The following is a 14,771-nucleotide window of genomic DNA, read 5'->3' as shown; positions in this document are numbered from 1 at the left end:
CTCCTAACGCAGAGCTGGTCACTCCCTGAGTCCACGGTCTGCAGCAGGACAATTTACAGCCTGTAACACCCTGGGGTCATTTGACGACAGGTTGCATTTCTTAAAGCTGTTTGTTGGCAAAACTCACCTGTGATTTCCATACTCTCTTCAAGGTTCATCACCGTCTGCTTACGAGATTGTCATGGAGTCTCTCAGCGGAAGCGGCTTGCTGTTGGTCACCATCAGCATAGCAGTAAGCGTTCTCCGGAGGTGAGTGTTAGGAGAGGACCTAGGGTCACCAAGGAAAGGTGTGCAGCACTGAACTCCTCTGGGAGCCAGGTGTGATCAGGGAGCCCACAGGAAGAGCCTTCCAAGCCCTAGTGCTTCGTGGGTTCCTCCTTCACGTGGGCTCTTTCTCCATCAGCCCGCAGCAGGGGTCATTAGTGGTGGTTGGAGAATTGCTAGGGTGGGGGCTTAGGTAATACCAATTCAGACTCAAAGAATCATTTAGATTGGAAAAGACCTTTAAGACCATCGAGTCCAACTGCAAACCTAACACTGCCAAGTCCACCACTAAACCATGTCCCTAAGAGCCACGTCTACAGGTCTTTCAAACACCTCCAGGGGTGGGGAGTCCACCACTGCCCTGGGCAGCCTGTTCCAATGCTTTACAACTCTTTCAGTGAAGAAATTTTTCCTAATATCCAATCTAAACCTCCCTTGATGCAACTTGAGGCAGTTTCCTCTCATCCTTTGGCTAGTTACTTGGGAGAAGAGCCCGGCCCCACCTCACTACACCCTCCTTTCAGGTAGTTGTAGAGAGCATTAAGGTCTCCCCTCAGCCTCCTCTTCTCCAGACTGAACAACCCCAGCTCCCTCAGCCGTTCCTCACAGGACTTGTTCTCCAGACCCTTCACCAGCTTCAGTACTCTTTAGGGCAATGACATTTGATTTTGGTTTATATCTGGACCAAATTCTTCTCCCTCTCCCCACATTCTATTGGAGTGCGTATTTATACGTATTGAAATTTTATGGAAGAAAATTAAGACACCCAAGCCCCTAATTTCTCACTACTGCCAACACATTCATTTTTTTTTTCCAAGAACAACCTGAAGTCACAAGAAGAGGGACGTTCCTTGAGGTGTTTATTTCTATAACGAGAAAGGAAACAATATGTTTTGAGAGAGCTCTACAAACAAAAATTTTGTTCAGCTTTAGTTTGAGTGCGTCTAGCCAAATGGAGGAGGATGACCACAGATTCATAGAATGTTAGGGGTTGGAAGGGACCTCTGTGGGTCATCTACTCCAACCCCCCTGCCAAAGCAGGGTCACCTACAGCAGGCTGCACAGGACCGCATCCAGGCAGGTCTTGAATATCTCCAGAGAAGGAGACTCCACAACCTCCCTGGGCAGCCTGTTTCAGGGCTCTGTCACCCTCAGAGGGAAGAAGTTCTTCCTCATGTTCAGCTGGAACTTCCTCTGCTTCAGTTTGTGCCCATTGCCCCTTGTCCTGTCGCTGGGCACCACTGAAGAGTCTGGCCCTGTCCTCCTGACACCCACCCTTCGGATATTTATAAACATTTCTAAGGTCCCCTCTCAGCCTTCTCTTCTCCAGGCTAAACAAGCCCAGCTCCCTCAGCCTTTCTTCATAGTAGAGATGTTCCAGTCCCCTCCTCATCCTCGTAGCCCTCCGCTGGACTCTCTCCAGTAGCTCCTCATCTTTCTTGAACTGGGGAGCCCAGAACTGGACAAATGATGGGGTCATAAGACTTGTTTTATGCTAAAGGGCAGAAAGATAAGGGGGAGATGAAAAGGTGACCTCTGTAATTAATGAAATGAGCTCTACCCCAGCTGTCAGTTCTGTACTGCCATTAGTTATATCCTGTTATTAATTGGATTGGGTTCAAAATACAAACAGCTCTTCGTGCTTGTCTGACACCTAATGATTTGTTTTGCTCCATTTCTGTTGTGCCAGGCGCTGCACGTTGAGTAATTCCTCCAAAGGTCTCAATACACCTGTGGTGGTTGAAAATACTACGGTGAGGAACAGTAGCTCTGATGATAAGATTTCAACGGTGGATTTGACTGGCCCGGTGTGTATAAGTTACATTTCTGACAGTCGAACCGTATCCCTGGAGTTTGCCATCTCTGAAGAGACAATTTCCATTTTTGAGTTACCGTTCTTCTCGTTTGCTGTCTCGATAACACCCCTCGATTCAGCGCCGGAGCAGTGATGGGCCACAGCTTCTTTCAGCAGCCGCTTTCTTCTGGAGGGAAGAGCAGATGGAGGACTCGGGGGTGGATGCTAGCCGTGGACTAACATTCCCCACTTCATTTTCTCCACCGTAGCTTTGGACTGTGAACTTGTACCACACCAGTATTAGAAAATGCAGGAAAATTGGATTTTTGTTATGGAAGCGGAGAAAAAAGCATAGACGTATGTACCTTACCTCTGTGATGTGTTAAAAATTTACTGTAGAGACACACATCTTTCCATATTATCTCTTTCTGTGGGATGAGTCATGGGAAGAAAATGCAGGGGGGGATTTCTGGTGATGTTTACAAAGATTTCCCAATTCCTCTGTCTCCCGTGTGAATTCGAGGCGTTGTGCCGATACCTAACCTTTTGCACGTGGTTTCCTGCTAGCTGTACGACTCTGCGGCTATGCGAACATTATCAGACAGATTGCAATCTCTTAAGTCCCCAGGTCTGTGAGGGTTTTTTTAATCTGCCCACTTTTACAGCCGGAAGGAAGATACTGTGTTATCAATCTTCAACCTGAGTGCTGCAGCCTTCCTAGCGCTGACGACCTTTGCCTCTGGCGTGACACCGGCTTGCAAAGGAACAAGCCTGGCTGGTGGCAGTTACAGGGATGGGTTAGTCTGAAATCTGGCACGGAGCGGGGTAGGTGTGCTCCCTGGATCTGGCCAGCCTAGCCCAACTTCATCCCCTTTGCTAATTACTGGTAGGAACCCTGAGAGAGCTGCGGGGTATAGATTTTTCCGTTTATCTTACCAACTTTCTTGGCCTACCTCCTGCGTGTTTTCCATACAAGTAGATGGAAAGTTGAAGGAAGCAGGAGAAAACCCCTTTGACCAGTGGGTGTTCCTCAAAAAAGGGTCTGGCATGGTCCATTGCTCCTTTGTGCTCATGTGTTGCAGAGCACAGAAGTATCTGCAGGATCCTTAGGGCACTTAACAGGTTAGAAGGGTTGTTGGCATCAGTGGCTGTGCCTTAGCTAATGGCTTTAGCTAACCTCGGTGGAAGTGATGCTCTCAGGACTCATGTTTTCTAAGGTCCACCAAACGTATGAACAGGAAGGCTACAGCCTCTGAATTTCCTCCTCTTCCAGGCTTAGATGGGGCCAGCCATTCCCTGGGGAAGCTGCTGATGGAGGGTCTGGCCCCAGCGGGACACGCTGTGACACCGACACGCTCGTGCACGCTCCCGTACGTGATGCTTTTTGAAATGCAGACTTAGGGCAGGCACAGAAGGGTGAGGCTCTCATGCACATATCCACGCAGGTGTTAGGCTTTCCATAGACCCGAGTGAAAATCCATGTCCTATGCTGCAAAGGCAGTCGAACCACATCCATATTTGTCCCAAAAAGTCAGTCTGAGTAACTTTTCTGTTAGCAGAGGTGGAAACCAGACCTGACTGTGAAGCTGAGGCCATGCCAGCCATCCACGGCGGCGGCTCGGCCACAGCAGGATCCTTTAATGTTAGCCATATTCCCATTCAAAATATTGCAACTGACCCCGTTTTCCATGGTGCAATGGAAACAGGTGCTTGCATGTCCATGGTGGCAAACGCCAGCTCCTTGCCTGTAAGACTCTATGCCGTGTTGGTCTCCCGCTTTCCACGCCTGTATTTGGTGAGCTGCTCCTGCCTGTCCGCTGCCCGTAACAGCAGCCTCAGGCACCCCTTCTCTTTGCTCTCCTTATTGCCCCTGCTCTTCCTTCACGCTGCTCACAGCACAGAGACAAAATTCCCCCCACCTTGTCAAAATTCATGGAGCTGTTTCCTCATCCTCCTCTAAATCCCTCCTGAAGACCTGCCGCTGCCTCAATGCCTGCAAATCCTGACCGTCTGTCAGCGGTAAGGCAGGGCTGAGCAGAGACTTCCAATTCTCTGACAAAGTCTTTTTGTTTTCTTGCTGCCCTGTTCCCCGTGTTGGCCTGCTTTTGATATCCACTGTCTTCCAGCTGAGACATGGACTGGCAAATCCCTACGCCTCTTGTCTCTGAAAAATATCTGTATGGTACCGAGCATAACGGGCTTTGGTTCCGGACTGGTGTCTTCCAGCACGAATACAGCACAAACAGTGACTGGGGTGAAGATGCCGATAGTCACAGTACAATATGATGTAACATAATGTAATGCTGTACTATTGATAAGAAGATGAAGAGCAGTGTGTGTGTGCATGTCTGTGTGCACGCGGTAGACAACAAATGACATTTAAAGGCAGTTACAGTTACAGAGCCAAGCACGATAAACTTAGGAAATGGCATTAATAAATTTAGGTGTAAATTCAGAATTTTGTATTTGTTTTTCCTTTGTTCTTCAATCTCCTTTTGTATGTGGAGCCATATGAACATCCTCTCAAGGTACCAATCTTAGGAAAGCTTAGAAAGGCTGTTCACTTTCCAAATGAGCAAGGGCAGAGATGGTACTGCGCAGCACATTTAGAGTCATGGACAAGACCAAGATCTTTTCTGTACTTAGCTGCTGAAGGTTAAGAACCAGACACACGTTCTTTCAAACGTACAAAATCTTACTGCACTCCCAGCTTTGGTGGTTAAACCAAACAGCTGGACATTAAATCAGTTAAATATTCGATTTGTGCTTACGAGAGATGCGTTACATCCGTAGGATGTGTCGTTAACCTTTGCAGCAGTTCAACGGTGCAACAGGTGTGATGACTAAAGGATGACAAAGGCTTTAGTTCAACTGCGAGACGTAGCCATGGGTTTTATTTATAGCACCTAACTGTGTGACAGAACCTAAATTTTTCACAGACACAGAATTTTTCAGTTAAGGGAGTTATTTGTGGTAGAGGTTGGTACATGGCAGGCAGGCGTAAGGATTCACCTTGATTCAGTACCCCTTTCCACATAGCACGATGGTTTGTGTCTGTTCAGAGCCCTGTTAAGGTAAAACCACGACGTAGCAAGCTTCCTTCTGGACTCTGAGGTGATGTGGGGAACTGAAAATTAGTTCTATTTTGCTATAGCTTTAGTTTAATTTTGTTATATAATTTTGCATCTATGTTAAAGAAAGAGTTAAACACTGTTATTCAGTTTAGTTCTGTTCTTTGTAATCTTGCTAACAAGGACTGTTGTGGCTCAAATGTAGCTCACAAGGACTGCTTGCGAGACAGACGAAGAGAAACAAGGACTGATAACCAGAACTTTGTTGTCTGTAAGAAGCAACTCTCTAGCTGAAACTGCTTCTATGGTTTGGGACTCAGCCAACACAGACAACTCAGGAATTTTTGGGCCAAAGGTGAAAGCACACAGCGAGAAAGACTACGAGCCTTCATCCAGAAGACCCCCACAGACGACCACCAGACGACACTGCGCAAGTGCTAAAGGGGGGTGGAGTATGAGAATGAATTCCTAGAAATAATTACAATAGTCCAGCCTACTTAGATAAGCTTTGTAATAAATAGGTGCATGCTTCGTGACTCGGTGTGCAAGTTAGGAGGAGCGATCCCCCTTGCACCCGGTGCCGCAATAAACATACCTGCTTTATAACTCTCCGAGTTGTGAAGTTTGATTCCGCACGTCAGAGGGTCTTTAAAGTCTGCTCATCTTCAGCTCGCAAGGTATTGCCAGGCCCATGGGCGAATATCTGGAGGAGGAAATTGTCAAAGCTAGTCCAGAAAATAAACTCGGGAGATGGTGGCAAGCGAGGTGAAGGATATAGGGACTGAAGCGGTGAGAAGGCTGCCTTTGATCCTGGTATTCACTCACCAGGAATAAGCTAAGGTAATCCTGAAAACTTGCATGCAACAAGCTCGAGTCTCAGTAACTGCAGAGGATAGTTAGGCCCAAGGAGCTACACTTTGTCTGACGATATCGAATGATGAACTGAGAATAAAAAATACCAAGGTCTGCACAATTCTTCACCATCCTGAAGTTTAATCCTTTGACATCTGTAAGGTGGTTTAAAACTCTCCTTTATGGTGATCGATTGCACGCTGCAGATGACAGTGCAGGAATTTAGTGCACTGAAACATAACACCTTAATGAAGAAAAAGAAAAAAAAATGCTTTCCTTCTAATGCGAGCAACTGTGCTTGGTTTTCCCTTCAACCACGTAACACGATGATTCAGAGATAAGGCTCATGTGGTTGGTAAGTTGCCATGATGGATTTTACAAAGGGGAAAATCACGTCAAGTTTATGTAAGCTTGATAGCAGCTGCTCTTTGGAAATACATCTTAATTAGGGGTAAAAATACAAGCCATAACTTGTATATTTACTTTTAAAATCTCATTTTTTTTTTCTTCCAGAGCCATAATTCTAAACATTAGCTCTTCACTGAGGTTAGTATTTGTTTATAGGTTGGATACCGTAAGGAGGTAGCCCAGGAAATGCTACTTGCTGATGGTGGTTGTTAGACGTGCCTGTTTGCGACCCCTCACATTTATCTGTATTTAATTATAGAACTACTGCCATAATGCCCTAAGTTATGTCTGAGAACAAAAGGCAGTTCCATTTGTGAGACCATTATAGGCCAGCACTCATAACTTCTTAAGAAATAGTAATGACCTTCGGGATGAAATCTTTTCAGCCCAATATTGACTTTCTCTGTGTGTATGGAGTTTGGTAAAAATCAAGATCAGCCTTTTTTATTATTTATAGGCATGCGGAAAAAGATGGCTTGTATGATTAAAAAAAGCTTTTTGCAAACTTTGGGGGCCTCTGGGTAACTAGATATGGCTCCATTTTAAGCTGTTAAGCTGCTAGTTTTGAGGAGGTTTAAAATTTAAAGATCTAGGTGAGAAATAAAGAAGTTATGTTGGAATTCCTGAGCTTGCGAGTGTGTGTTCACATGTGGCAGTACCCCTGCGTAGTGCCACTAACTGCTGATGTGCATGAAGCCCAGCATACACATAAATGTTTGCAGAATCAGAACCAACATCTGGAAACACTTTGAGCTTTCGTATAACAAAACACTTCGCTATACGCTTAAATGATATTGATTTCACTGGAAGTGCAACGGATGTTTTACTTGATTCCATGAACTGAGACTGAACTCCTTTTCCAGACTGAAATGACACATATTTTTGACCAGATGACAAAACCCTGATGAATATGTTTGCTTTTTGTTCTATCTATCTCTGTTTTAGTAAATGTGGGGGCAAATTAGTAAAAAAAAATGCTCTGACTCTGATGATGGGGTGCTTTCTCTCACTTCCAGTTCCAGCTGTTACAGCATAATGTAATTTAATAGTAGTGATTATTTCAATGCATAATACGTCATCGACTATATTAAAGCAAGTGTTTTGGAAAGGGCAGCTGAAGGCAAGACGAAGCTGAGGTGTGGGCTTCTTTGTGGCTAATTTGCACGGTGCCTGAGCGTCTGTCGATCCCAATGCTTGACGAACGGCTGAAGGATCAGATCACCTCGCGCTTGCTGGTGAGTGGATCTTAACCCCCAGCTGCAGCACAGAGATATATAATATTGATAAAGTGTGAATAATTTACCCAGATCGTGTCAGAAGTCTATGGCAGGGCAAGGAATCGAGGTGGGGGTCTCTCCAGTCCACCGCATTAAGCCCAAAGTTATCATTTCTAACACGACGAATGAGTCTAATAACCATCAAACCGCAGTGATTATGCAAATCGTTGTACCCTGATTGAGTAATAAAAGCTATCAACCAGCCAGAGTTAAGGGGTTTGCACATCGTACGATTACTGAGAAATAAAAGCGAAGTGATTGCGCAAATCACCCCCTTCAGTCAATTGGACTGAAAGATGCAAGGGCAAAAAAAGTGTATTTATACATCAATAACTATAGAGTATCCCTGAGCTCCAGGTATTGGTATCTTTATTATTTGACTGTGAAAGTACCCAAAGGATCCAGTATAAAATATAATTGTTTTACTTTGGATTCTGCTGGGAATCTGGACTTCGGCAGTCATTACCTTTGGGATAAATGACAAGATCTGAGCTGAATTCACAGAATCACAGAATGGGAGGGGCTGAAAGGGACCTCTGTGGGTCATCTACTCCAAACCCCCTGCCAAAGCAGGTTCACCTACAGCAGGCTGCACAGGACCGCATCCAGGCAGGGTTTGAATATCTCCAGAGAAGGAGACTCCACAGCCTCCCTGGGCAGCCTGTTCCAGGGCTCTGTCACCCTCAGAGGAAAGAAGTTCTTCCTCATGTTCAGACGGAACTTCCTCTGCTTCAGTTTGTGCCCATTGCCCCTTGTCCTGTCACTGGGCACCACTGAAAAGAGTTTGGCCCCATCCTCCTGACACCCACTCTTCAGATATTTATAAGCATTATAATTTATAAATTATATTTATAATTCCTGCTAGAACAAAAAAGTAAATCAATGTATTATTGAAAAAACACAGTGGGGGGAAAAAAAACCCAGGTATTGGCTGTAAAATTCAGTATTTCAAAAGCTACTTTTGCATCTGAAGTAGTTTATGGCATGGAGCGGTTCTACTCGCATTAGGTTGTTAACATGGGTTGCCCGGCCACGCCTGCGCGGCTGAGACCCCGCCCCCCGGCCCCGCCCCTTGCCACGTCCCGCTCTGCGCCGGTTCCCGCCCCGGCGGCGCGGCTGGGCTCAGGGCGGCGGCGGGGCCATGGCTTTCACGCTGTACTCGCTGCTGCAGGCCGCGCTCCTCATCGTCAACGCCGTCACCGTGCTGCACGAGGAGCGCTTCCTCCGGCACGGTGAGCCGACACTGACCGACCGCGGGGAGCGGGGGGGAAAGCCCGGGCCGGGCCCGGCTGCGGCGGGGGCCTGGGGGAGGAGTCACCCGGCGGGACCGCCCCGCGGCCGTCCGGTTCTCGGCGAGCCCTGGGATGCTGGGCCCGGTGTCGCGGAAGCCACTCCAGGCCCGCGGGGCTTCGTGGGGCCCGGGCCTGCGTCCCCCCCCCCATCCTCCGCCTTTCCTTGCCGGTGTTGGGTATCAGCAAGCGGGGACCGGCTGTGGGATTTGCGGGCTTGGAGCCGGCCGGTGCCGCTCCTGTCATCGCTCTGTCCCTTCCCCACGATTTTCCCCCATTTCTGTGGTCGCGAAGGCAGATCCCCAAGGTCGGTCGTCCATCCTCGCCCTCTAAAAGACAGCAAAACCCCACAAAACCCCAGAAAAGCTGCCAATGCCAGAGATCTGCAGCGACCTGCGATCCAAGGCTTCCTCATCTCCTGATCTGGAGAATCCCGACTTCTCCCAGTCGGGCCGAGCGGGGATTTTTGGCCGGAGCGCAGATGGTTACCCCCTTCTTCCGCTCCCTGGCAGGATTTGCCACGAGGGATCTGCTCAGTTTGGGGGTGTCTCTCGCCCCGGGGAATATCCAAGCACATCCCAGTGGGAAGCAGCAGCTGGCAGAAGGAGAGGGTTCGCCCACTGCCCCCAGCCCGGAGCCAGAGCAAGGGAGACAAAGGGGGGGGAAAAGTCCTTCAGAAGTTGTTTCTGGAGGAAAGAAAGTGGCAGATTGCACAGTGAATATTGAGCTGCTCCCCTCTTTGCTCTGCTCATCCTGAAGCCGGCAGCAGGATGTGGAGATCCCCGGTCCCGTCGCTCTGCTCCCCACAGCTGGTGCGGAAGGGTTTCTCCCGGTTTCTTCTCCCGCAGTGCTGCTTCTCATCTCCAGGCCACAGCTTTTGTTTTCCGCTTCTGTCTGCCGGGAATTCTTCCGTACGGCCATTGGTCACCGGCCTTGCCGCCTGCGTTCTGTCGTTTCTCCTTGTCCAGGTGCAAAGAATCACATTGCAGACAATCTTTGCGGTTTATGTAAAGCCATTTTAATACTTTTATTCTTTTCTTCGTGACTTCGCACCCATCCTAAGCCTTTATCTGCTTTTACCTATTACTGCATGCCGAGCAGAGACTATTTATCAAGCTATTGCTAATGATACGTAGATTTTCTTCCGCTCTTCGACGCGGAATCCAGCCACAGTCACCACCATTTCTAAATATTCAGTCCCCTTCCAGTGTTTGTCGGCACTGACCATGGCACTGCCTTCTTGCGCCGCGTTCACTTGAAGGGCTTTGTAAACCTCCAGTGCTTCTGTTGCCCTCTGAAAAGCTCCTAAGTCGTGATTTTTTGACGTAGCGGTTACAAAAATGGTCGTCCCGATTTGGAAACCGTGCTGACTGTTCCCTGGCATGCAGCTCGTTTCTCAGCGCTGAAGTATCACTTCACGCCCGACAGTTACCTGCCGGTTTGTCTTCCGGTAAAGGGCTGCGAAGAGATGTTGTTTGGTCGGTTTTGTTTTGGTGGGTGTTTTTCCAAAGCCCAGATAAACTCCTTCGGTCCTCCGGCAGGTGGGGAACACTAGTGTGTTAAAAAGATCAGGGTTTCCGCTACGGAAACATTGATCTGTCATTACTGTTGCGTTCGTTCAAAGGTTGAGCAGTTTTCAATGTATTGTTTTAAAAATATGATCTTGAAATAAAGCTTGTAGTTTGTCTTTCTGACGTCAGTGATAATGTTTCTGATAGCATTTGCGGCGCAGTTTGGGGTTGGTTTCTTTTTTCCCCTCACGCGTCTGGCTGTTTTTCTGTGCCACAGTTGGCTGGGGGAGCGATCAAGGGATTGGAGGATTTGGAGAGGAGCCGGGAATTAAAGCACAGCTAATGAACCTGATTCGATCTGTACGAACCGTTATGAGAGGTAAGGTGACGATCTTCTGCCTGAACGTCGTTGTCCATAAAGTTTTGCTTCTGTGTTTTCATGAAGTAACATCAGGTTTTTTTGACCCTTTTACCCTATTTCTGCTCGTTGCTCCCAACGCACCCTTCCTGCAGGTTCCTTCCTTCACGCGCGGGTGCAGGTCCCAGCATGCGGCGCTCGTGCCCCGATTGTGGTAAATGCTGCCGCTGCGTCTCGCCTTTCCTCGGAGATTCGGGAGCTGGGGGGAAGCTGGGTGATCAACCAGAGGGTGCAGTTAGCTCCGCCTTGGCTAGGTTCAATTTTCGGGGAAGTACCTGGGGAAGGAAATGTAATTCCTGCGATTCTTCAAGGTGAGTCAGGCTGACGTCCCTCAAAGGGTAGGGGGGAAACCAGACTTTAATTTGCAAGTTACTGGTAGTTTTCTTCACTGTAAAGAGGACCAAAAATCCCTTTTATAGGTGGTGATATAGAGGAAGTAACTAATCTTGCCTGTCCTACTCACCACGGAGTAAAAACCGATACATTTAGGGCAGCGAGGCTGGTGAGAGGTCTGGAGAACAAGTCTTACAAGGAGTGGTTGAGGGAGCTGGGGCTGTTCAGTCTGGAGAAGAGGAGGCTGAGGGGAGACCTTATTGCTCTCTACAACTACCTGAAAGGAGGTTGTAGTGAGGCGGGTGTTGGTCTCTTCTCCCAAGTAACCAGCGATAGGATGAGAGGAAATTGCCTCAAGTTGCACCAGAGGAGGTTTAGGTTGGATATGAGGAAAAATCTCTTCACAGAAAGAGTGGTCAGGCATGGGAACAGGCTGCCCAGTGTAGTGGTGGAGTCCCCATCCCTGGAGGGGTTCAAAAAACATGTAGATGTGGCACTTGGGGACATGGTTTAGCAGGCATGGTGGTGTTGGGGTGACGGTTGGACTTGATGATCTTAGAGGTCTTTTCCAACCTATGATTCTATGATTTCTTCTAAATCACAGCCAAGCCAAGGACAAAAACTGCCTTCGAGACAGTTTAGTTTCATTTGGAGAAAGGGCTGTTTGGGTCAAAGTTATGACATGATGGGCAGTGGAAAAATATTTACACTGTTGCTTCCTACAAATTTTTAGTATTCTAGGCTGTGATCCTGACTCCTTCCACTAACTGATTTTTGCATAAGAAAATTCAGTGTATTTTTAAAACTTTGGTTGATTTTGCACCTTACAAGGCAGTCTCCCAAGATAACAAGAAGTTCTGTCACCTTGTGATGTGCAGAAGAAAATTTTCACAATTGCTCTCTTTTTTTTTTTCCCCGACAGTGCCATTAATAGCAGTGAACTCAGTTACAATCGTTCTCCTCCTGTTGTTTGGTTGAAGACACCTGGTGAAAATCTTTTGGACATCAAAAGAAGCGAGTTGCTGACCATCACTGCTCCGAGTTTTCTGGGGTCCAGCACGGTTTAGCTGTCAATCTGACATTCAACTTCAAATAATAAAGACACTATTTGTATTTATCCTATTTCTTAATGTTCACTTGCAGTTTCATTAAACAAGATGATGGGATCAATGCAACACCGCTGGAAATATGTTGGACTATGACAAGTTCTGTTGCTGCCTGTTCGTAGTGTCGACTGTTAGCGTACGTGTCATGACATATTGCAGTGATTGTCCATAGGATGCGGTTTTTCAACGACTTGTTACTCAGGGATGAGTTTCCTTCAGTATGCTTCCCAATTTCTTTGTAAATGAAGAAAACTTTGTTTTTTATTTCAGTTACTGTCACAGTACTATTTAAGAGGATACGAATTAGGCTCTACAAACATGTTACCAAGCATTCAAGTACAGTTGTGATATTGAGGGAGACAAAACTGGCTGGGTAAAGTCCCAATTCAGTTCGCGTTGGAAATCAAACGTTCCCGGTTTGATTGAGAACAGGATTTTTCTCTCGGTGTTTGGTAGTCTTTTAAAATCAATAATGTTTCGTGCTGATGGTGAAGTAAGTTGGAAATAGGTGCGATTGCTATGCAAAATCTAAAAAAGCTGTACCTAAAGCCGGGCAACTCTCTGTTCGTTTAGACTAGCAGGTGATGTTAGTGATTAGCATTTGTTACTGTTCTGTCAAGGATTATTATACTTATTTTAAAACGTGTGTTAAACTTCTGCGTGGTGGTTGGTGTGGTGGAAGTGGGGAACCATTTGTATTCTGAGCTCCTCGGAGAAATGCGGGAGGGGAATACCGGGCCCTTTTCAAAGGCAATTCTGTGTTAAAAAACAGCAAATTTTCAGCCTCTTCTATCACTGCTGCTTCCTTCCCCGCCCTCCATCTTCCTCTGTTAAATTAACAGCTTACTGAAATTGCAACTATGGGTGTGATCTTGCAGTTCTGTCGCCGAGAATATTGCTAATTGTGTTGGTACAGATCTTAGCTCAATTAAGACTGCTGGGTTAGGTCAAATGTTATATTGCAAGCGTGAGTGGAAGAAGGCTGATTCTCGTGTACCTTTGTAGAAAAGTTAGAAGTCTTATGTCTATTCCTCTGCTCGAGTGTTTCAGCTTCTTTTTAAAGCGGGGAAGGCCAAAGGAAACCTGGCAGTTGTGTTACTTTAAACCAGCTTAGTTTATCATCTCTTCTTCTGACGTCTTGATGACTAAAGCATACGCTGTTGTATACAAAGATAAATCTGTAAAATGTGTAAATGAATTTCATAATCTTCGGTTGCAGTGTTTTGCAGAGTAGAGTATATCCAGGAGGAGAGTTTTATGTTGTTTCCTTTTTTTTAGTGAAAACTTGTAAATAAATTCTGAATTTCTAAGTTAAGCGCTCTCTTTCCTAACTCTCTCCAAATTTGCGTACAGGAGGAGTATCTCAAAACTCAGCTTCGTCCTGCTGCAGATCCCAGAATGACTGTTCTTACACAAAATACTTTTTTCTCATCCCTGTGGCACTTGCGAGTATCATCTCTCCGCTGTAAAGCTGTATTTTGGTTTATGTAGCAAACCTAATGAGCTGTGGTAACGCTGGCCAGAGGAAGAATAGGATCATGCTAGTCTTTAAATTCTGGAGTAGGTAGATCTATTATAAAGTATTTCTTCGTAATGATCTTTGTGTAATTCAGAGGTGACGAGGGTACAGTCTGGATCAGTTATTTTCATATATCTGTCTTTCATGGAAACCGGACAGTAAGTATGTGGAACAGATAAAATGTGGAAGGTATGCGGGTCTTTTTGTAAAAGTTTTGCAAAAAAAAAGCAGCGGCAGATGTTTCCATTGCTGATGCATTGGATTGCAGTGCTGAATGATTTGAAGCACAGCTTGCTTATCGTTTCCTTTTCGTACCTATTGACTGTAAAAACACTAGTTCTTACTAAAATAAAAACCAGTGCTAAAGATTACAAGCAGCAGCTTTAAAAATGGGTGAAAAGCAATTTCTCCATCTTCCTGCCCTTTCGGAAAGGCTGAAGTTTCAGTGAGTGGCTTGCAGCGCATGGGCAGATCGTTTCAAAATCAACTAGGCACATGCAGGAAAAAGGAGCGGCGGTTCTGCGTGCCAGGAATCCTGCAGTGGAGGCAAAACTGGGACGTGATTTACCCGGCAGATGCGAAATAGCGATTCAAAGTGGGGCAGCAGCTGAAGATCAGCAGCGACAAAGGGAAAAAGGGTAGATAGCAGACGGGCAGAGAAGGAAGGAGCGTGGAGAGAAACGATGAGGGAGTAACTATGCTGCTGCTGCCTCCTCATGCAGGTTTGAGCAGTTCTGAAACGAGTCCGCTGCGATGAAGTTCAACGAAACGCCTCAAACCTGGCAGGGGCTCGGCTTCTTTGGTACCGGGGAACACGCAAAAAAGTTTCCGCTTGGCCAAGAGCCTGCGGTCCGGTCATCACTTCACACCGTGAAGAGCATCATTGCTCGTACCTGGCACAGAAAGGATGATAACCAGGATACTTGAC

The 14,771-nt window shown here is 46.6% G+C and overlaps 1 protein-coding gene across 1 annotated transcript; it reads left to right on the top strand.

The window, feature by feature from the left end:
• Window positions 1-8,739: 8,739 nt before the first annotated feature.
• On the top strand, window positions 8,740-14,063 carry LOC142365567 (immediate early response 3-interacting protein 1). The gene is made up of 3 exons (XM_075446447.1): window positions 8,740-8,899; window positions 10,745-10,846; window positions 12,141-14,063. Exons 1-3 carry the CDS (start codon window positions 8,809-8,811, stop codon window positions 12,194-12,196), a joined length of 249 nt encoding a protein of 82 aa, XP_075302562.1. The 5' UTR covers window positions 8,740-8,808; the 3' UTR covers window positions 12,197-14,063.
• Window positions 14,064-14,771: the final 708 nt, after the last annotated feature.

Source organism: Opisthocomus hoazin, chromosome W (assembly GCF_030867145.1).
Source record: "Opisthocomus hoazin isolate bOpiHoa1 chromosome W, bOpiHoa1.hap1, whole genome shotgun sequence".
Lineage (NCBI taxonomy): Eukaryota > Metazoa > Chordata > Aves > Opisthocomiformes > Opisthocomidae > Opisthocomus > Opisthocomus hoazin.
This window is presented reverse-complemented; position numbering and strand designations above follow the sequence as displayed.